The sequence below is a fragment of the Apostichopus japonicus genome, chromosome 5, assembly GCF_037975245.1.
Source record: "Apostichopus japonicus isolate 1M-3 chromosome 5, ASM3797524v1, whole genome shotgun sequence".
In the NCBI taxonomy this organism is placed as follows: Eukaryota; Metazoa; Echinodermata; class Holothuroidea; order Aspidochirotida; family Stichopodidae; genus Apostichopus; species Apostichopus japonicus.
Window position 1 is genome coordinate 10,760,609 of NC_092565.1, and position 24,952 is coordinate 10,785,560.

The 24,952-nt window shown below is 34.6% G+C and overlaps 1 protein-coding gene across 1 annotated transcript; it reads right to left on the minus strand.

Moving 5' to 3' along the window:
* Positions 1 to 981: 981 nt before the first annotated feature.
* Positions 982 to 14,335, minus strand: LOC139968195 (thermitase-like). Its single transcript, XM_071972588.1, has 8 exons — positions 13,989 to 14,335; positions 9,655 to 9,798; positions 7,666 to 7,840; positions 7,057 to 7,148; positions 6,429 to 6,573; positions 5,199 to 5,389; positions 3,917 to 4,094; positions 982 to 2,699 (listed from the first exon to the last, which is right to left on the minus strand). Exons 1-8 carry the CDS (start codon positions 14,103 to 14,105, stop codon positions 2,566 to 2,568), a joined length of 1,176 nt encoding a protein of 391 aa, XP_071828689.1. The 5' UTR covers positions 14,106 to 14,335; the 3' UTR covers positions 982 to 2,565.
* Positions 14,336 to 24,952: the final 10,617 nt, after the last annotated feature.

Below are 24,952 nucleotides of genomic sequence, written 5' to 3' on the forward strand. Positions count from 1 at the left end.
ATATAAAAACGTGTAACACATTGAAAATGACATCTATGGTTTTATCTGTTGTTTATTGCTTATGCGTATTGTCCAGCCCAGACTTGGGCGATACCTTGGAAAGGTGATATACAAAAATACAGAATTAACACAATCTGAATGGATAAAAAACCCTGCAAATCAACATCAGTGGGAAGATCTAAATAACACCATTTTTGGTGTTAAAATCAATTCAAATAGTGTTAGTTGTACACCAACCAGAGTAAAAATACCAACACCAAAGATAATGAATTTAACACCCTTTGTGGTGTAAAGAAAAGGATTCTCAACTTGGTGTTAATTTAACACCTGCTGGTGTTGGCAAATATGCACTCCAAAAAGAATACAAATTTAACACCATGGGTGTTAAATTTAACACCCGAGTTTTTGCAGTGCAGTTATCCGAGGGATTTTCAGATGCTTGTTATGCACACATACTCCCAGCACAGCTCAATGTGATTCTGCACACTTTAATAATTATCGTGATTTTAGTATATATAGCTCCTACATCTCACAAGAATGAAGATATGACAAAGTTTAGAAGTCAGGGGTGTGAAACGGGGGAAGGGGGAGAGGGGGAGGGGGAGGGAGATCAGGGTGCATTTATTCGCCCCAATAGTTTGTTCAAAAAAGGCAGAAAGAATAAGGAGATAAAAGTTTGTGAAACAGAATGTTGAAGCTTGTTGATCAACAAGTGCTTGGACCTTCTCTCATTACTTTCTTCTTTAGTCATTCTTCCTTCTTTTCTTCATTTGAAAAAAAATAGTTTATTACTAACTTGGTCAAATAACCGATATGTGGTATTTTGCTCACATTTTGAAAGATTATGTTTTTTTGTTTACCCAAAAAAAAAACCCATTCAAGTAACTTTAAGAATCTTGAATTGCTATACAGGCAACTGTTACTATAGACGCTCTTCTTCGGTTTTTTTTTTTTTTTTTTGGCGGGAAAATGCTATACTTATCAATAATTGTGTGAGCACTTGATTTAAAATTAATGGATTTTCCACACACAAAACTTAAATAATAAATGTTCAAAACAATATTTATAATGGAAGGAATATCTGATATGCTCGTGGACGATTTCAGCAATTGGTTTTGATTGGATTATTATTTATAATATTAGATTCATCTTGAAAAATTTTACTGATGTTAATATCTGCAAAGATATCGGATACTTGGTTATTTTATTAGTTCGAATATAGTTAAAACAAAACGAGAAAAGAGAATAACATGTAAACTTTTTTTTTTTCTTGAGAAATGTATTTTGCTTTTAACAACAAGTGAAAGACCTTTATACCGGTAAATGCCATGGATGTGTAGAATAGTTTTAAATTATGAGACGAAAGAAGTTAAAATAACATTTAATTTAAAAAAAACGCTTATAAATATTAATAACATAAGTATTTGAGTTCATTCATACCGTTAAGTGTGAATACATCAGAGAAGCATACATTTTGTTTCATGGTTCTCTGTTTTTCTCTTTCATTCTTACGTGGGCGTGTTCTACTTTGTTAAGCCATGAAGTTTTCTTAGAGCGATTTTTTCCCACAAATGTGCATGCATGCTATATCTTTAACACAATAAATTATTTGTATATATTGTATATTGTCATGGTAAAGCAAATCGATTCAATGAAATTTAATTTAAAAAAAATGACATCAAAACCATTTACAAGTGAGCATCTTAATCTCTCTCCATCCTGAGTGTTTTAGTAATTTAAAGGGGTGTAGGTTGGTGTAGGGTGTTGGATTGTGTGATTGTCTCCGGACATGCTTGTTTATCGTTTCGAAGGAACGGGAAGGAGGGGGGGGGGGCGGTGTGGGCGGCAGGTGCAGGAATTGTTCACTAGGTCTTGACATCTTAACAATTAATTTGCAACTGACAGAAATAAAATAAACTATATATATGTAACATGACTTATATACTTTATAATCTTTAAAATACCCTGTTTTATATATAATCATAAAGCAAAACAAAAATGAAAAGTCTTAAAAGGAAACAGGAAAGAAGAAAAGAACGAAAATGTATTTCAGCGAAATTATAGAATCTTATTTAGCCCAAAATGATGATATTTTTAATTTATTTATTTACTTATTTATTTATTTTTTTTTGCTCTTACGAAGGTAAATTTAACTACCGTATAAATCTATGTGAGGTAGTTTTGAATTTGTGGTGATATACACAACAAAAGCGATTAGCACAACGTCTTACTTGACCTTTGCTCCAATTAGTTTATATCACTAAAGACAATACAGATACTGTTTTCTGTGTTGATTACTGATGTTGTTGCTGTAGTAGTGTCAACTGTTATTGTGTGATTTCTTGAAGGATACCCGTACATTTTGAATCCTGTATCATTGTCTATACGTATACAGCGAAACGTGATTCTTGTAGTATAGCTTTAAATCCTGATTCTCTTCTCTTTATTCTTCATTAGTTTTAGAATTTTAGAATATGTTTTTATTGATTGATATACTGTCATTCGTTATGTGTGCTTCTAGAGATGTTTCTTGAAGATATACAATTGACGTTGTGATTCCTGTATTTAGTCAACATAAAGAATTCTGTTATGAGATTGGGACGGCAGGTTTGAAATAGCTGATGTGATAGCGTCACTCATAATTGTCGCATTGACGTTTGATGCAGAAACGCCAAGACCCAAGTGAATGGCTGCGACACCTATATAGGATCAAGAAAAAAAAGAAGAAAAATAAATGTAATTAGTTCACAACACACATAGGAAACGAAATATGCACTTTCTAAGAAAGTTCCAAGTGGATATAATTCGCTACTATAAGTTCGATCGCAAATACTTTCTATATTTAAAATTCCAAATTTAAAATAGATTAACATTCTAAATATATTAAGTTTGAGCCTTCAGCTGCTGGGATCGGTGATCAAATTAAATAAGATTTGGAATTTTTTGAACGTCTTCACTTAGTGACGTGTTTCTTATAGTGTTGTATATATATACATATCATTCAATCTGGTTTTCACCGTAACCGCTTTATTGGAGAGGGGGGGGGATCATCGGCCTTGTGTTTTTTTCTTATCTCGAAAGAGCTTTCGATTGCCCCCTTAATGCCCCTTAATCCACATCTCTTTAGTTTGTATGTGGATCTTCTTTTAATGCAGAAGAATGGGCACAATCATCACAATAAAGATATCACACCTTTATTGGTGAATTTTAAGCTTCTGCAATCATGCGGAGCACACGACAATGGATTTAAACGGTAGTCGTTATGTTGAAAAATAATATTACGATTAAGTTAGCTAATGCCAAGTTTCTTAATCTTATATCTTTCCGATAAAGTGAATGTGCCCAGATAACCAACAGTGCTTTTTATATGTACTTATGATACCCTATGTGTGCGTCTTATAGACGTATACAAAATAAGATGAGTTTATGCTTTGTGTGCAAAGTTTAAGGATGTTTCAATTTTATTAATCATGATAAAGGCCCTAAGTAACACCCGGATGTTAAATAGATAAGTCTTTCTTAATATAAGTCTAAACACTTGTCAGATGTGACAAGTGTTTAGACTTATATTAAGAAAGACTTTTGTTAAAATATGTTTATGACTGACATATCAATTCAGGGACCAAACAGAAGCATACTTGAAGGTTTCTAGATGTGAGTCCGCCCGGCCTGGACACCACCCGGGCCTCGCCCTTGGAAACCAACAGGGGCTGTAAGGCGGGCCCCTGGCCCCATCCGATAAAGGCGTTTGTAGTGTCCACTACGCGCACATTCCTTCAGATTTATTTATATGCCAGTCATGTTCAGTCGTTTATATGCCCTCTCCCCTTCCACTCTTAAATTGGGATTGACGCCCCCACCACCATTCCTAACGAAAAATAAACTATTAGTAGAGAACCCGTGATTAATTACTTACCAGCGACAAAGGGCGCAGCAAAGGAGGTTCCGGTTACCTTCACGAGCATATTCGTCGCCGTGGAGTTTTGATCTGTCGTCCAGATATTAGTTCCGGGTGCATAAATATCCACCGTGGGGCCATAGTTGCTGAAACAAGGCTTTTTGTTATTGGCGTTGACCGCACCCACTGATATTACCTGCAGGTTTAGAGAGAAATAACCAAAATCACTGACCGCTGTAGCAATGCATTTATATCATATTTAGTACCGTAATATAGCATCTCATATAGAATTTTGTTGAAGTAACTCTTTTCTATCAGTCACCTAATTTTACCGAAAAGTGACAGAAACGCACAAAAACCGAATCATTATCTTTGGCTCATGTGATTGAGATCTTTGTGCAGGAAAACAACTCCTTTCGAAAAAAGATTAAAGCAAAACCGAAGAACATAGGAATACTCTTATTCCTGGTTAGGGAGATATTATAGTTAGTAAGAGTGGCGTCTGGGAACTGTCAGTTTGTGAATCTGTGATGTCATAGTACCACGACGGAAGATCTGAAGACCTTTTTTGTTTCTCGTTTCTTATTGTCAAGGTAGATCGTTTGATATAGTACTGGCTTTGAAAGCAATTGCCATCATCCGTTAAGAGTTATGAAGCTTAAAATAGCATGTATAGCCTACTATATGTAAATATGATAAATCAAAAGTTAATAAATGAATTAACAGATAATTAACTGAAAATAGATAATACACATTGTAATTATATAATCAAGGAAAACAGAAAACAACTGAGGGCGCACGTGGCTAGACGACCGTCATCTTAAGACTTGACCAAGTCTTCTTTCTTGCGTTTGAAGAAGAAACATTAAATATGTGATATCTCCGAAATGGAATCAGATTTGTCTTAGCTTTTTTTGGCAAGTTGTTCATGACATAGGCTTTAGATCGTTAATGATGGTCGAGTGTGTGTCTTATTTTAAGACAACTCCCTCTGTCTCTGATACTTTATTTATGGGAGTATCTTCAGCGATATAAGATAATACTGGGACAGCACCCCCACCCCCACCCCCGGCACCTAAGAAAGTGACACATCTTCCCACCAGTAACAACCCACTTCACCCAACCTCAGGCTGCACCCCACTTTTTGGCTTTGTTTGCTGGTTTCGAACTCTATATACCAAAACATATTGATATGATGAGAAATCGGCGAGGTAGCCCTGCACTCCGGATTTGTTCTGAGATTGTACGTAGGATTGCTGCCATTAACATAAGTGTTAAGTTTCGAGTTGTAATTGCTCACCTCAGAATAGGCAGCCGGATAATACAGAGCGCTTTCGCCTTGGTTTCCTGCAGCCGCTACGATAATACATCCTTCATTGTGTAAGACTGTCATTGCACTTTCCACAGAAGTATAGTTTGTGAGCGTCGTGTAGGAAATGACCACAACGCATTTGACTGAACTTGTGACATCAATGGCAATTTTATCCAGCCCTGTTTGGAAAAAAAAGACATCGTTTGTAAAGCTGAATACTGTAAACGTATAGTTGTCAAGCCAGGAGCCAGGATGGGGTCCGAGGGGTAAAGGGCCATCCCGCGTGTAGACTAATGTTTCCCTAACCCACTCATCACCCTCCCACCACACACGCACATTTACCAAATCCGCAAATGTAGTTGTGTCTTCTTTTTTTTTTTTGGTAACGATGTTACAGGTACACTGCCGGGTACATGGTGCTGTATGTACACACCAGTACCAAGCCATTATATCTGGTACATTATAGGCCATGATTCATAGCCGATAATATTGCAACATTTATTGCTTACCGAATGGTGACATACCATTCGGAATTTATGAAACCCCGCCCCCCTCCCCCTTGACCTCCAGGTTATTAAAAGTAACGCCGTAATGGATTAGTAACATGACACAAATGTTTAGCCCCCGTCCTTTACTAATTGTTACACCCTCCCTCCCACCATTCAGGAATCCTGGCTAAGGACGCACGATTGTGATATGAATTTAAAGAACCTGAATGTGGGAGTGGTGGGTGATCTGAGTGTGGGGTGGTGAGTGATCTGAGTGTGGGGTGGTGGGTGATCTGAGTGTGGGGTGGTGGGTGATCTGAGTGTGGGGTGGTGAGTGATCTGAGTGTGGGGTGGTGGGTGATCTGAGTGTGGGGTGGTGGGTGATCTGAGTGTGGGGTGGTGGGTGATCTGAGTGTGGGGTGGTGGGTGATCTGAGTGTGGGGTGGTGGGTGATCTGAGTATGGGGTAGTGGGTGATCTGAGTGTGGGGTGGTGAGTGATCTGAGTGTGGGGTGGTGGGTGATCAGAGTGTGGGGTGGTGAGTGATCTGAGTGTGGGGTGGTGGGTGATCTGAGTGTGGGGTGGTGGGTGATCTGAGTGTGGGGTGGTGGGTAGGGGTGATGTGTGTATATCTGAAACAATTAACATATATTATGGCAATTTCTTCACATGAACTTAGTCAAAAGGCCGAGAAAAAATGTTTGAATGCAGACAGCGGTTACTGTACATACCCGTAGCTATGTCTTTAGTTGAAGCAGATGCACATGCTACTTTGACGTCTACTAGTTTCGCGCCTTTTGCAGTTCCAAAGTTAGTTGCAGCGGCAACTCCTGCTACCCATGTGCCATGATGATTATCATTGTTTGAACAGGTAACCTAGAATTAAACGAACAAAATCATTTTATTAATCATTTACTACTTAACCTGCTGATATTAATACCGAAAATGACCTACATATATATATATATATATATATATATATATATATATATATATATATAGACATATATATACATATATATATATATATACATATATACATATATATATATATATATATATATACATATATATATATATACATATATACACATATATATATATATATATATATATATATATATATATATATATATATATATATATATACATATATATATACATATATATATACATATATATATATATATATATATATATATATATATATATATATATATATATATATATAATATATATATATATATATATATATATATATATATATACATACATATATATATATATATATATATACATACATATATATATATATATATATATATATATATATATATATATATATATATATATACTTACGCCGGTTGAGAGAGCGACGACATTAGAAAATTGGTCGTGGTCGGCTTGAATACCAGAATCGACGATGTAAATGTTCACTCCAGTTCCGTCACCTGTGAAATGAGTAAAAGACAAAGAACGGCTTACAATGGTACATAGTGTTAATATTGAAAACGAATTTCTATGAGCCCTTGGCTATTTCAGTTAATTATTTTAAATACTCTCATAGTGAAAGAGACTACATTATGTACTATCATGTATAAATTATATACAAAATAGATTTTCTAATGGTTTTCAGTCATGCAAGCACAACATTGTGTGTATAGAGAGAGACACCAACTTTGAAACACCCCCCCTTCGGCCTGCACTGTACCGCCAACCCCTCCCCTCCTTCTCCTTCTCCTCCTCCTCCTGTTAGTTACGACAATGGCAGCACACTATAACATATTTTTCGTAGCTGCATGGGAGGGGGATGTGGTACGTTACCAATCTCCCCAACCCTCTTCATGAATTCTGAATTAGTCATAGATAAAATGTGATAATGATGGAATATATAAAGAGGGGGGGGGGTGAACAAACAATGACAGAGAAGTTTATCTGAGTCGAGGAGACAAAGATATATATTCTTACCAGAGGGAGTGTAATCCCAACCACTGATTGGGTAAGGTTGTTCGTCTATTCGATCCAAGCCCCAGTTAAATTGATTACTGTACGCTATTGGCTCAGAGGGAGAGCTAATGCTACAAGAATTCTGGGTCCATTCCTCCGACTTCTCTATGTAGTCAATGTACACTTGTTTGTCCAACTAAAAATGCAAATAACAAAATTGAATTAAAATGCAATTTATAATGAAATCAGTAAAAGGAACAAAAATCACAATAAAGGAACTGCCATCAACCAAGCAAGATCCATGAGACCGGGATTCCCAATCGAGTCAATGCTTGTTTCGTTTGTCTAGTATGAGGGAACGAGCGCCATTTATTTCACATTTTTAGGGACAGACAGCAGTATATATACCAGGGCAAATATCAGCACGTTACAAGCTAAGGTCAAGATGTCGATATTAAAACCAACGTGTAAAGTTTCAACATCAGTATATCGGAAATAACATGATCAACATGTTACAACACAATATCAACATAATCGTGATATAACAGAAACGGTTGTATTCAATGTGAGGAACGTTTGAGTTTTTGGTTTGAACTTTCGTGCATGGGCGGTCTCATTCGTTTCATAAAATTTCAGCACTTGTAAGTCCGGATTTGAAACTGGATGCTGAATGTTAATTCCATGGAGTATCGAACTCAATTTACCCTGTTGGGAGTGTCCGCGAGGATCAATCCCTAGGGGAACACATTCAGTCTTAAAAGGTAATTCTGGTTTAAAAAAAAAAAAAAAACGTGAACGTTTTATTTTGAAGACAAGAGTATTTCGGCACTGCTATTGAAAACCCCTTCCCAATATCTCGCCACTAACTCGGGAATAAATGTTGATTGAATGTAACCTACGTTGACTGGCTGAACCTTCTACTATTCCCAGCTGGAAGTTGGATCACAGTAGGGGGGCTGTGATGTCATCTGGGCGAATGCTCTTCGAAGGCTTAACTTATATATTATATATATTTACATATATAGCCTATACCCATATATATATATATATATATATATATATATATATATATATATATAGCCTATACCCAAAGTGTACGGTTATTTAAATACCAAAAGCCAACCCCCCCCCCCCCCAATAATATAAACATATAATATAACAGAAAAACTGTCGCAACTGGCTGCTGGTTTTATAAATAATAATTAGCATAAATATATATATATATATATATATATATATATATATATATACCCAAAGTGTACGGTTATTTAAATACCAAAAGCCAAACCCCCCCCCCTCCCCCCAACAAAAAAAAAAACCCCGGGGATGCATAGGCCTATATACCAAGATGACAAGTATATGTGGACTGCCAATCAAATTAGATCTTTAAAATATTTAACTCTCAGTCGTGCTTATTCTTAAGTAAAAATCAGTTATTAAGATGTACCACGTAATAACAATTGTTTTCTTATATTATCATTTTAAGTGTTGTTATTTGTTTTATTTATAACTTGTTACTGCAGAAAACAAATTATTAATGACCTATATACCGTACTATATACTATAATGTATCTATCTATATATATATATATATATATATATATATATATATATACACATATATATATATTTATATATATATATATTTATGCTAATTATTATTTATAAAACCCGCAGCCAGTTGCGACAGTTTTTCTATCTTATATTCCATACTGTCTCCTTATATCGTGCATTTTAACACTCATATACTAACATTATACATATACGAACAGTTCCTATAATCGATATAAACAGGATATTCATACTGATTATACTGCGTCAGTGCAAGTGGTTTGAAGCTGGAAATTAAAGCTTAATTCAAATGTCCCAAGTTAATAATAGCCTATTCGTCGGCGTGCAATTTGTATTCATTATATGACGTCACATATGCAAATATCACAAATACTCGACTGAAATTCTAAATGTCAACAATTTAACAAAAAAAAAATGCCATACAATGTGTGAACTAACCCAATCTAGTGCCTCTTTTGACACACCCTGTAAGGCAATCCCATGGACCACTTTCTCGTACACGTACTGCAATTTAGGTATTACTTTGAAGTGCGGGAATTGTTTAACCACGTCAGACGTTGTTTCAGTAAGGTCGAATTCACTCTGAAATATAACCATGATATAGATACAATTAAAAACTTATTAAAGAAGAAGGGGCGTCACATTTAAATTATATATATATATATATAGATATATATATATACATACATATATATATATACATATACACATACATATACATATTTTTAATACAGGCAAGTGTCCGTATCCAACCATGGCTACAGAACACCGGCCCAATCTACCAATGGCATATAAACTTTATTATTCTGATGAAGAAGTAACCCGGTATATGGATTGGAAATATTAACCAGTAATACTCCTGTGTATATTATGTATTTATTTACTGATAGCGTATAATGTGATGCACTTGTACTTCTTTACAGTTAGTAATAGTATGTGACAGAATGGTATGTCTTTTGGAAGCTATATATATATATATATATCTTCTCAAATAGCTGGTGGTCAAAGTGATGAGCAAACTTCAGAAAGTTAAATTATAACAGTTATTTTATATTTTATATTATTTACATAATGACGATATAATTGGCCTGTATAGGGCTACATTATGATACCGGTACTAAATTAACAATCGCGAACAAGTGAGAACTAAACAGTACACAATAGCTATAGGCTTATTAATTAACTCAATAATTTGACCTGACAGAGGAGCGACGAATTTTGTACTGTCTTTTGTTTTAAATTCTCATTTTGAATTCTCTCAATGCAGTCGACTTTTTCAGGTTTTTTTTTTCTTTTCTCGAAATTGAGATAAACAGCCTAAATGAAAATCATCTCAAAAAGTCGACATTGTAAGTCGAAATTTTGATACTAACAGTGAAGAGAAAGATAACAAAAATTGAAGGAAAGTCGGTTTTTTGAGATAACGTATAGAGAACCCTCCTAGATAGCAAGTCGAAGCTTTGATATGAAGGGTCACAATTTCGAGAGAAATCGATTTCGAAATCGTTGAGTATCCTCCATTCTTTGCACTGGTTGCCTGTTGAATTCAGAATTAAGTTCAAAGTACTGCTCCTGGTGTATAAGTGCATTCATGGAATGGCACCCGCCTATTTGTCGGACGATCTGTCCTTCCAGATCAATACTCGTTATACCTTGCGTTCTAAGCAATACACTCACTCTCACTGTTCCCAGAACTAAACTGAAAACCTATGGCGACCGTGCCTTTCCATCAGCCGGGCCCAAGCTCTGGAATGGTCTGCCCATATCTGTGCGGAGTTCTCCCACTGTCATTCAGTTCAAGTCTTGCTTGAAGACTCATTTTCTTAAGTTGGCTTTCTATTAGGGTTGTACAGCGCTATTGAATCATTCGTAGATTTTAGCGCTTTATAAGTTCATTTATTATTTATTTATTTATCGATTTTACAAAACATTTAGAATGTTTAGATTATATTGTCAAAATTTTGGAGATAACAAGAGTCAACGAGCAATTAAAAAAAAAAACATGAAAATGTCCACTTTTTATGGAAACTTCTATTAAGAAAAAAAAACAAAACAAATAAAACAAAAGTAACAATTGTGAGACAGAAAGTGGAAATATCGGTAAGTCAAAATTGGAGGAAAGAAAGCAAACTTTCGAGAGAGAAAAAAAATTAGAAACTTTTGCGAGATAAATCAGTCAAAAATTGAAGTTTGGGCCATCGTAGCATACATCTACATAGTTAACAATCTTACGGGAATCTTACGCACTGTTTGATAGCTTTCTGCGACACATGATATCATTCTGTTCATTTCAGTTTAGAAAAGTACGTAACAAAACAAAATTTTAAAATGTGTAAAGAAAATACTATAACCGCGACAACAACATGGACGATTTTATTTATATATAGACATATATCTGTAAAAAATGTCAACTAAAAACCATTAGATGGGAGGAGCTTTATGTTATTTGAAAACTTTCGCTTGTTTAATTCAACAATCTCATCAATAAACTCTCACAAATAAACATATTTTTATTCGAAGATAGGCATTAAAACGTAAACTATTAGAATCTTAATGATTCAGGCCGTCTGTGTTTTGGAAATTTTAACGCAGAAAAAGAAATAGATACAATTAAAAAGCACACACAAACACAAACATATCATAATGTTGTTGACCTATTGACTCGGGGACGATTCACTTTAAATTCGTGTTGGAATCTATTTTTAAATTAAATGGCAGAATGAAAAAAAGTATTATCGGTTTTATTATAGTAAATTTTGACCTAGGTTAATCCGATAAATGTGAAATGAACAAATCTCTCGAAATTTACGCTGTTTTGTTTATTTATCCATTATTTTGTGATGCCTTCTTGTTCTTTTAATTCATAAAAAACACTATTACCGGTTTTATTATCGGTTTTATTATAGTAAATTTTGGCCTAGGTTAATCCGATAAATGTGAGATGAACAAATCTCTCGAAATTTACGCTGTTTTGTTTATTTATTCATTATTTTGTTATGCCTTCTTGTTCTGTTTAATTCATAAAAAAACACACACTATTACCATATAGTGAAGACTGATGGTGTCCCGTGATATTAAAAGCAAGAGAAAAACTTGTTTTGCTCGTATTTAAGGTAGGCTGTGAAAGCATTACCCAACCTACGGTATTCGAATAGAGTCATAAAAAATAGTTTCAAATCCTATTCAAAAAGTTTGTTTACCTGGGACTGTAATGGTCCCTTTTTACATTGAACATGGTCAAGATCAACAGTTAACAATTAAAGAAAAAGAACGAATTTGGCTTGGTATGGTGTAGAATGGTTGCTAGGACTTGTTAGATTTTACGTTGTTCTGACGTGTTGGTTTATAGGTTCTAGCTTCAATTGGAATTTTCACTTTTTAGCATTCAAATTGTAGATTTTGTAGTCAATCTGTTAGTATCGCTTTACTCTTCACCAGTGCTTTGAATCGTTTTTCGATCTCATATATTCCTGTATATATCTGTATATGGTATATGTATTGACTGTTTGATGTATTTACTGTTTTATGTCATTGTATATTCTAGATTGTTGGTAAAGCGCACAGATGCATCGCGTGTATAATGCGCAATATAAGATTTGATTTACATTACATATACAAGCCTGTTTAACGGTAAAGTCAAAACATGTTAACGGGTGGTACATGCCTTTCTATAGTTTTGGAAACCAGTCTTTCGTGGCGGCCTTTGTGGCATTGTGGCACACCCGGCACAACCAGCTGTGTGTTCTACTGTTTACGCTGTGCGTGAACATGCTACCCGCTGTGGTGAAACCATTTCGTTAAAAACCAAAATTTAATGATAGTATAATAATCATATAAGTTCAACTTTTCTTAAGCCCGAACTCTCGATTGACATGTCTTTAAAAAATATTCTTTATTCGTCATTTCCTCTTATTATACAAATCAAACATAAGTTTTTTATACTTTAGTCGTTATGAAAATAGTCAGACAAAGCTTGAATTTTTTTTATCCTCTTTTAAAATTGTTTGTTTGCCCGAGAGGGGGACGTTTCATAGAACAGAGGAGGAAGGTTGAGGACGAAAATTTATTTAAGTGTCAAATTCAAATACCACCAGGCCGATTTTACCCAGGCAAACTTTGTCAACTTGGAAATACAACTACTCTCTTTCGTCAAGATAAAGTTGATTCTTCTTCTTTTAATATTAATAGTTGAATAGATAAGTCACGAATTCTGTAATAATTTCATTGTGCCAGAAACCAAGAACAATCTTATTTATTAATTTCTTTCATGAGAAGTTTATATATACGAATAGCATGTAAATAGAGACGTACATATATATATATATATATATATATATATTATATATATATATTATTATTTTATATATATATATATATATTATTATATATATATATATATATATATATATATATATATATACAACCATGCCGACTTTACAACCATACCGGCAATCTTCTCTATAAAATAGTTTCAATTCCTGATACTCCTTGTCACTTTCGGTGATCATGCACTGAAGAAGGGCTAGTTTTGCTCGAAAGCGCTGCAAAAACCAATATTAGCTGTTTTACTTCCAATCACTTATACCTAATTTAATTATTGTATCTCAATCGAGATCCAGCCTTTCTCTAAATGCAGCATAGTTGTTTAACAGTTTTCCGTTATTCCTATATATATACATGTATGTATTTATATGTATATGCATATGTATATAAATTAGTATGATATATATAACATATTTTTATATATTATATATTTTTATAGATATACTTACTTTGAAAGTCACTATGTAATCGGCCTGGATTTCATGTTTACTTTCTTTTCGTTTCACCGGTGGTCGAGCGGTAACGAACCCAACACAGAGGAGTAGGACTAACTTCAAAGTCACCATCTTAAAATGTTCTATCGGACTTATGTCACTTATGTCACCTGACTAAAATTACTATACTTCTGATATACTACTTCTAATATGATACGAGGTATGTACGGCTTCTCTGAGAGGAATGAACCCCCTCCTTGTCGAAGTGTTGCTTTTATAGTAATTTTTTTCTATCGAAAACCTAGAACCAATGTAGTAATTCCTTTCCTTGTGACGTCGCAAAGTTTACTCGCATTTTTTGTTGTCAATATAATTCTTTTAACCATGGACCCGGGAACTCTTGAACCAATATTTGAATGCCATTGTGACGTTCCAAGTATTTATCGGCTTATAACTTCACCACAGTCTAATAGTTCTATTCAAAGTTCTGTGTCATCAAAAAAAAGTTAAGTGGTCTATGCAACCAAAGACCGGAATATAAGTATGCTTGGAATAATCGTTATCAACCTAACAGTTTTCATATACTGTCGGTAAATGCCTGTTTTACAAACTGCTCACAAAAAGAGATATGTTTTTCGTGACAAATATTTGACAGTGTGTGTACATATATGTTATAAAAAAAAAAGAAAAATTGTTTTTACATCTGTCTTCTGAAACAGTTACCAACAACTTTTGTTCAGTAATATAGCCGTACAAAAGAAATCAGTACAAACAGACTACGTACTCTAAAAATACTCAAGGGGTGCTTAAAGCCTAGGGAAAGGAACTCATAAAAAACATTTAAATTTTTTTTTATTCAGTCTAGAAAACCAATTTTCTTTCCAGGTATAAGCGGCATCTTTTCATCTTTTTTTTAATGAGATGGCGGAGGGGGGGGGGGTGAGTCTCGTCTCAGACATTCCATTTTACGATGCAATCATTAACGACTGGCATATTTGAATTAATTGCCCACGGTAGTTAATAAACGTACGGAAAATATGGTGCGAGAAACTTTTTCACATATATACAGGCCCTTACACAGGAATTTCTATGGGATGGTACGTTTAGAGAACACGAGTCATTGAGGGGTGGGGGGGGGTGGGAGGAGTGGCGGAAGTTTATATTTGTATAGTTAAGTTCGCTTCTATATGCAAAGTGGTGCTTTATGTTTCGATCATATCAAACTGCATTGTGACATTATGGCGCTGTTTTTACCTCCCCCGCATCACGCAATACCATTTTGGGAAGGGACATCGGGAGAGTGATGCGTACGCACCCGTCCTGCCCTTTGCGTACACGGGTCGTGAGATAGCCCCCAACCAATTATCTTCATTAAATGGACCTATATGATATACAGATATAACTAAGCACTAACCGTATGCGATAGTGTGGTCGTTTTGTTATCTATCTTGTCTGAAATACAACGGTTCTTCCACCAGCCCGACCACACCCCCACCCCATCCCACCCTTAAAGTTGAAGTTTCATGTCTGGTTATACCTTTCAATCATACATTTTTCTTCTTCGTTAATTTGTCATTCTTTCTTTAGTTCTTTTCTGCAAAAATACGCGCTATTATATAATAATAGCAGATGTTACCACCGTCACTGTAAATCAAGCATTCTACTATACTGTAATATTTCATCTCATTAATTGTTTCTTTCTTGCAATACAATATAAGTGGTTTCAAAGTGGAGGCAGGTGTATGTTTCTGCCCTCCCCTTACCTACTCCACTACGTTAGGGGTAAATCATTTTAGCTGGACTATTTGCATTAACAAAAGGAGTGCCATGCAATCAAATGTGAGAAAGCCAAAATTATGATGAAACACTGGAGAAACTTCCTAACTAAAAAAAAATATTAAAAAAATCTTCTGGTGCAGACCCAAGATTCCGGAGGATTTCTTCTCAGTCCCTTACTGTTTGATAACTTCCTATATAAGGCCCGTTACCAGAGTTTGAATTTGGAGGGATGGAATATATGTATATATATATATATTATATGGAAGCTATTTGGAAGAAAGTCTGTAAATAATATCATATGAATTTGGAGGGATGGGATTGAGGGCGGAATTGTTTTTTCCATTCTTGTCCTGATTGAATTGATCATTAAAGAAAAAATATACCTATTCAATTCCTTAAAGTCCGGCTTGTTCACGTTTTGAGAATTTTAAATTAACTCTTTTGTTCAATTTGTGTCTTTGTTAATCTGTGTATTTTGTTTATATGGTTGTTTACATTGATATCACCAAGGGACACGTATCTTATCGTTAAATTCAAAAGATCCATTTAAAAAGTCTCTCTTATATATTAATTTGACTCATATATATAAAATATCTGAAAATTGTTCTTTCTTATTTCTACATGGAGGGAGGAATACTTCTTTGGAAAGACAAAATGGCTTCAGGCTATGATAATATATTTTTTTACTATTTTTTATATTTTATTTTTTATTGTTTTGTCGTTGTTTGACTAACAACAAGTTTAACCTTAAGTAACACGCATCGAAGTCTTTTGTTAAGTGGATAATAAGGTGATCAAGTTGAGATAAACCGTTAGTCTCACCGGAGCCAGACAATTGTTTTGAGATATTCTGTCATGTGATAACGTTTCTTTCATTATTCAACCGTTTCCTAAACAACAAGACAAAACAAACAAAAATAAAAAATCCTTATGGTAGACTTTTCCCTCAAAATGAAAAAAAAACGGCCGAATAACACTAATAATAATATATAAAGAAAGAGAGAGACAGAGACAACGACCCCAGTGTGAATATAGATGCCAATTTATCTGCATAATACAGCATCGATTAAAATGGAGATAAATTGCTGATAGCAAGTAACAAGAAAAGGGTCACTAAGGACAAGAGATTTGAACGGAAATTGTTTGCTTTAGCTTTTGAGGAGGGTGTGGGTGCAGGGTGGGGTTTGCTGTTTGGTCATATACTCCTTTAGTTTTTAATATGCTTTTGTTTGTTTATTTAATTCTTCATAGAATTAATTTTTCTTTTGATGATTGGGTTTGGTATAAGGTTACTTCAGGACAACAGCGAAACTGTACTATCGATACCCGTGCCTACCGTGTGTTGTATAGGGCCTACACCTATATACAACAGATGAACTGTACTATCGATACCCGTGCCTACCGTGTGTTGTATAGGGTCTATACCTATATACGTAGCATGATAGAGAGAGAAGACTTATCGACTATATAGTACAGAGCGGTGATTCTCGTCAGAATTATACAAGAGTTCGATTCATCACCAAATAATTTCTTTTTCCTGACTCGATTCTAGTCAGTCACTGACTGAAACGACTGTTTTATATCCACGAGCAAGAAAGTTTCACAAATTTTTGGAGTCTGAGGTAACTCTTGACTCACCACACTGCAGTTCAATGACAATAGTAAGCCTGTAAATATATTGTGCTCTATCATCGACTATCTTAACAGAAACATTAGAGTAAACTACTTTGGGACTGTTTCCATTCATTCTCTGTCTTTCTGTGTATTAGACGTTGAGAACACGAATTTGCTTTGTGTCCTTCAATGACAATAGTAAGCCTGTAAATATATTGTGCTCTATCATCGACTATCTTAACAGAAACATTAGAGTAAACTACTTTGGGACTGTTTCCATTCATTCTCTGTCTTTCTGTGTATTAGACGTTGAGAACACGAATTTGCTTTGTGTCCTTCAAAGAAGATACTTTTCTTGTGTTTGTCACTTTATTATACAAATGAAAATCAGTTCTTTAGTTTTTTTAGTCTAATATATATATATAAGTATATATATATATATATATATATATATATATATATATATATATATATATATATATATGTTGATACTAGATGAGACTAGTGGAACACTAGTAGTTGTAACTCGGAGTTTCACGCTTTGTAGCGATCTTCAGACAACTCGATCTTCAGACCAGTTGTCTGAAGATCGCTACAAAGCGTGAAACTCCGAGTTACAACTACTAGTGTTCCACTAGTCTCATCTAGTATCAACATATATTCCGCTCTGTCCAATGGACATAGAGCACTCTGCGCCAAGATAGACGCCAACCTACTCTATATATATATATAGGCCTATAACGTTAAAGAAAACAACTGATTTTGATTTGTATAATAAAGTTGCAAAGTGTCAAAAAGAAAATAGTTTTAAGAAATGTCAAATCGATATTTAGTACTTTAGAAAAGTTAACCATTATGAATATTATTATCATTCAATTTTGGTTTGAAACGAATTTGGTTCATCAAAGCGGGTAGCATGTTCACGCACAGCGTACACAGTGGAGATGCTCAGCGGGTTATAACGGGTATATCAATGTACGTATTTCGTCTGTTAAAGTCAAATAGACTTTCTTTGCATAAGCGATTGTACTTCAAATGGAATGAAGCAAAAATTGACTGGGAATTTCTTTCGTATTTTTCTTTGCTCGTTTTTCCATACTGTAAATGTCAACAATGGTGGCCTCAAAATGCTATAGAAAGTCAAATAATGACACCAAATTTCACGGTGGACTGCAAAAATCAAGCAAGTTCGAATGTCGGCACATATAGTTATCCCGGTCTATGGTGATATCAAAACCAAATGATTGCAATAGACACGACTATAGAGTCAAACAAGTTTCTTCTATCTTGAAATATCCATATTTTCTATTTTCTTTAAAGTTTAAAGTTGAGATTCTTAAGAATTTATTATTGAAGTGCAAAACTATTTATGCTTGCTAGAAAGAAAGGCATTGAAAAGTAATCCATTGGTATACCTTTGACATCCGGTGGATACCGCGGGATACATTATTAACACAGCGGTTTACCATGCAGTTCAATATACTTACAAGGCCAGAGACTCAAAAAGTCAAAATGATTCATTATAATCATATTCAATCTTAGGTCATAAAGTTATAGCATGAATTGCCACAATAAATAGTCAACAAATTGGTCCCGTACACAGGATGTACAAAATAACTTGTAGGGTGTGTACATCATAAACCGTGCATGCCAGAAATTATAACTCCAGTATTATTGATCAAGCAAATACCTGCTTACGTCTTTAAACTGTTAAAACCTATAGGTCATGTGTTTGCGTGTGTGTTTGTTTTCTGTGACAGCACAGCGTATACGACTTTTTGTAATATTCATATTCGATAAAAACAAGTCAACCATCGTTTTCCTTCTCCACCTACGCCTACCTCCGTTCCTTATTTGGTTATTCTTAAGGTTTTCGTTTAAATGTTGCCGCCAATGTTGCCGGAAACCAAATCTCGATTAAAAATCACTTCCGATTATCTATATTTAGTAATTGTGGAATATTCAACGTGCATTTTGGTAAAAAAAAATATATAGTCTTAAATGTCTATGTAACCCTGCCCTAAGAATATAGCATTGACAATTCTATCAGGGTTTTTGTATATTAATTGAGCGATTTTGTGTTTTTCGGACTACAGCTCTCGTCAGGCCTATACCCTTTATTATCCTTTTTTCTTACATTAAGGTGACATTTATCATCACAGTACTTACGTATGTAGGCACACCGTTCTACTATTATGTCACTCACGTACAATACCCTGATCAGGACAAATCTTTCGTGCTTGCTTCAATTGAAACGGTATGGGGAGTTTTAACTTACTAGATTTTTTTCTATTGTCTGTTGCATGTTCCATTAAGAAAAGAAACAACCAAGATATCGTGCAACTGCCTCTATCAGCACGCAACGAAGTTTGCATTTAACAAATAAATATGCCTCGCTGCTGTGTCGTGATTGTGAAAAGTTATGTCTGATTATACGTCTTACATGAAGTTTTTTAAGAGTGGATCAGTTGTTTCGTTGTTCTTTCTTCAAATTTAAAGCCAATTGCCAATCACAACTACCGTTAGATATCACGCTTGCGCAGTTATCATACCCGCACCACTAGAACTAATCATAACACAAATTGTCGCCTTGAAGTGGTTACATCAACCATCGTAAAAAAAAACTTGTCATCTTTACTTGTTTATCAATTCTCTTGACAACTGTGTTTGTTGTTTAGAAGTATCACAAAAGCAAATAATAATATTAATAACGAAATACCAGTTGCTTGTGATCGGTCGTATACCTTTGGGGGAGTTATTTTGTTGCTGTAGGGTTTTCAGAATCCCTTATTTATTCAGTGAAGAGTAATAAGTCTGCCTGATATCTCATCAACCTGCTGAATTACTATATCACCATAATAAAATTAAATGAAAGACCATTATAAAAAGCAAAAGACAAAAATGAAAACAAGCTATAATAGAAATATAAAGTTTTCCCCCTTTCGCTTTCAGAGTTGTATTTATGAATTCAGATGTGTTAGTGTACGGGTGGGTGGGGGGAAGGGGTGACAATGGTTACACGTTCAACTAGAAATTCTAAGTACCTACAGCACCAACTAAGTTCTGGATAGTTCAGTTAGTGTAAAGAGCACAGAAGCGACTTGCAACGTAAACCCTAAGGTCACCCCTTCCATCCCGTTCTAGCCAAATATTTATATATATATATATATATATATATATATATATATATATATATATATATATATATATATATATATATATATTAAATTAGTTAGTTATACCGGTGGCCCGTAGGACAAGCCAGTATAAAATTATAAATGTTGCTCCTGTGGCCAAAGGAAAATATGGAATCTTGTGTGTCAGTCAACTATAGCTAATTGTGGTACGTATAATGTCTATATAGTACGATACATAAGTTTACTAACATCGATCAAAGTAGCATTGCCAGTATAACATATCATTGATTGATAAGGTCATAATATACATACTTATCTGCCTGGAATACTCTTTTTGTAGTGTGTTTGTCGGCGAGATCTCAACTTCAAAGGGAAACTTTGCATTCATTGCATTCTTCTATTTGAACAACCTTTTTTTGCTTTTTGTTTTGCTTTTTTTCCGTGAATGGCAAAGTTATTACAGTGATCTTAATTGATTTATACACCGAAAAAAAGAAGGTGCAATGACCTTTAGGGTAATAATATTAATAATAATCTTTATAACCTCATACGGGTGTTAGAGACATGGTAACATTAAGTTACCCATTATATAAAACAAAATGATGGTATTGTCATATGACTTAAGAAGGCAACCGAGAAGGTGGAGAGGGGGGGGGGGGGGTTAAAGAAAGAATTAAAGTAAAAATAGTATCTTTTATGACTTAAGTGAAGTGAATTGAAAACAAAACGTGGATAAAGGCATCAGCACTTCTACCAATGGCACACATATCGAGTTAGTAGTGACCAATTTACGAGAATTCTTCTTTATATTGAATCAAAACCTGCTGTAATTACAAAGTATCGTTTTATAAATCTGTTGTCACGATGGCATCACTAACTCTTGTTGTTGCCAGATGCCTTCAAACTATATTCACCAATATACTATTTCCTAAATTGACATGTGCTTGCTGTCTCTCTACCAGTTGTCACATGGCAACGTTGCATTTTGGGGACTATAGAATATATCTCAATAATTCGTGATTGTTTGTTTTCTTTGCTACCATGCAAGACCTCTGAACAATGTGTATAGCGACTATACTTATGTCGTCAGGCAAGAGTTGATTACAACAAATGATTTCTACCTATTGGCGTCTGAATGGTGTGCTGATATTACTTTGGAGACTTTCAACCCTAAACGAACTTATGCTGGTCATTTAGTTGTGTTTTTTCTTTCTAATACCATGAGACGCCAGTCAGTTTTGTTTATATGGTTACCTTATATCTACACGCTATACAAATCGAAAATATATATATTTTTTGTTACTCTCCTTTGTTCAAAATCAATTGAACTCTGTTTTGAATCAAGCCAGCTACACCATCAGTTCCTAAATGCTTGAATTGTTAGACCTATTGTTATGTTACTATTAAACAAATTTAATAAATAAAAAGAGAAAATATGCTTAGATTATAAAAAAAACCCTTTCGTATACCCAATAACCAACACCGCTTAACTGTTTGAACACAAATGGCTCCAATAATTATGCGCTTATTGACAAATTTTGAGTTGGAAAAGAGGGCAGTCTACTGCTCTTAACTGTAGAAAGTTAGAAACCATGTGAGTGTTAAATAACAAAAATTATCGAAAAGTATTTCATCAGTTTATGGATATGTTATCAAATGGTGATAAGAAAAATGTTGTACTCTCGCTGCTACCGTACACATAATTATGTTTAATACGTTAGTGTATAATCCAGTTGGTAAATTAATTTTGAGCTATACACGCTATATAGGTATACCATACCATCATAAGAATACTTTTAAAAAAAATCAAATCCGCTCCCAAGATTCATCGCATTAATTGCCCGTAACTAAACCGAAAGAGGAATATTCTTGCATGTATGGTGCGGTTATCACCACGCATTTGATATTTGAATGTTAAGAAATGTATATATATGCCTAAATTATAGTCAATCTAATATTGATGGTGTGTAAAATTAGGAGGATTCAATGTTGAATAAGAAGATGACGCGGACGAGAGTAGATATTGGTCTTTACGGCTGGAAAAAGTACCAAACTCTATCCTCTGTTAGTTTCAATTCTATACCCTGTAATGGGTGTGGAATATTTATCGAGTGGCATGATAGTCCCAACCAATTAGCTCTTATACCGGTGGCCCGTAGGACAAGCCAGTATAAAATTATATATATTGCTCCTGTGGCCAAAGGAACAATATGGAATCTTGTGTGTCAGTCAACTACAGCTAATTGTGTTACGTATAATGTCTATATAGTACGATACATAAGTTTACTAACATCGATCAAAGTAGCATTGCCAATATAACATATCATTGATTGATAAGGTCATAACTTTTCATATATACTTATCTGCCTGGAATACTTTTTTTGTAGTGTGTTTGTCGGCGAGATCTCAACTTCAAAGGGAAACTTATTCATTGCATTCTTCTATTTGAACAACCTTGTTTGCTTTTTTGCTAATTTTCCGTGAATGGCAAAGTTATTACAGTGATCTTAATTGATTTATACAGAAGGTGCAATGACATTTAGGGTAATAAGCACCATTATACTATTATTGAGCATTTGGGTACACAGTGATATATATATATATATATATATATATATATATATATATATATATATATATATATATATATATATATATATATATATATATATATATATATATATATGTATATATATATATATATATATATATATATATATATATATATATATATATATATATATATATATATATATATATATATATATATTATAAGAAACTAAGAACATTTATCCTTAAAGTACGTTCACACTGTCATGGTCTCAAAAGGGATAAGGCTTTTCTTTCCGGGTTCATGTACTCTGAGCAGTATGGGGGCTTACGGTACTTATGGGGCGAGACCACAATGCCTTCAATTGGCGTTGACTCTCTGATGAATGAAATATATACTCTGCGTAATATGGCACAAACTGAGGACGAAGGACATTTCGCAAACACAAAATCAGCTATTGCTGTATTCAAAAACTGATGCAGATTCATATGCAGATTCAAATATTAAATGATTAAAAGAAGTTATCAGCACAATATTGTGTGTGTAGACCTAATAGTCATAGACCTAACGTATAGGCTTTCTGGTCACTTCGCCCACCAACCATTTCGCCCAACTGCCATTTCGCCAACCAGCATGGTCATTTCGCCCAACCAGCATGGTCATTTCGCCCAACCATATTTTTACTCATATTCAGTCAGAATAATATCACTTTTGATTGGAGGCCTATTGTTCGTGGGTCAATAATCCACAACTATTGTTCTGCTTGATGACTTCGGTCAAGCGTTTATCTAGTCCGCCTGGCTTTAATCAAGGGTATTGTCCACAACAGTTAGGTGTTAATCTAGTTCTACATAGTGTTAATCTAATGTTATAAAAAAAGGGAATCGGTCTCCATAGAAACCTATCAAACCTAACCCCTTAAACACTGATCCATCCTACCGACTGTAACCACGACTTCAAGTTTCCTTAATATTTGGTTCGTATCCCGTAACGTTAACAATTCCCGAACGTGTCCTTATTAAATTGACCAAACCCATAGAAGTATCCCCGTCCGTTATATTGAAGTATAATATTTAATCAATGTTGGTCGAAATAACCAGCAAGGTTGGGCGAAATGACCATGCTGGTCGGGCGAAATGACCAACAAGGTTGGGCGAAATGGTAAGGTTGGTCGAAATGGCAGTTGGGCGAAATGGTTGTTGGGCGAAGTGACCCGCCTCCATGTATAGCATATACATACAAATGTACCTCAGAATGCAATATTTTCACGTCTACACTTCAGACCCCCCCCCCCCCCCACCACCCATCGTGGGAGTCGTCTCCTACGATCCCAGAGCCACATCCGATCCTTTTAATAACCCTGATGGATCCGCCAACGATGCATTGGAGGCGATCCCAAAGATTTCATTGCTGGGTTACTTTCCATGCATACACAAGCATGCATGATACACACATTTAAATGCAATTATAGCATTCCGGAAAATGTCTAAACTTTCGACTTATATTCTTAATTATTTCAAATGGAACTTGACCTAATCAAAATAATGACTTGTATATACATCGTTATGAGATTAGGCAATATCGATTCGAAAAACATTGAAACAAATTCATCAAAAATAACTTAAATTGCTAACTAGAATAAATAGGTTCACCTTCAGATATTCTTATAGAGGTAAATATCTTCATTGTTTCACTAATATAATCCTTGAAACGTGCGGATAAAAGCTGTCTAAAGCAATTAGTGCCTTCGTCGGCGCCGCGACAATATTAATGACGTAATTATCCCAACAGTCTGTCGTTATGTGTTGCTTAACAACTGCACTTATTCAGTAATACTAACAATTTATTTATCCCTCTTAAAGATAATAATTGGTGGTAAACAACAACAGACTGCGGCT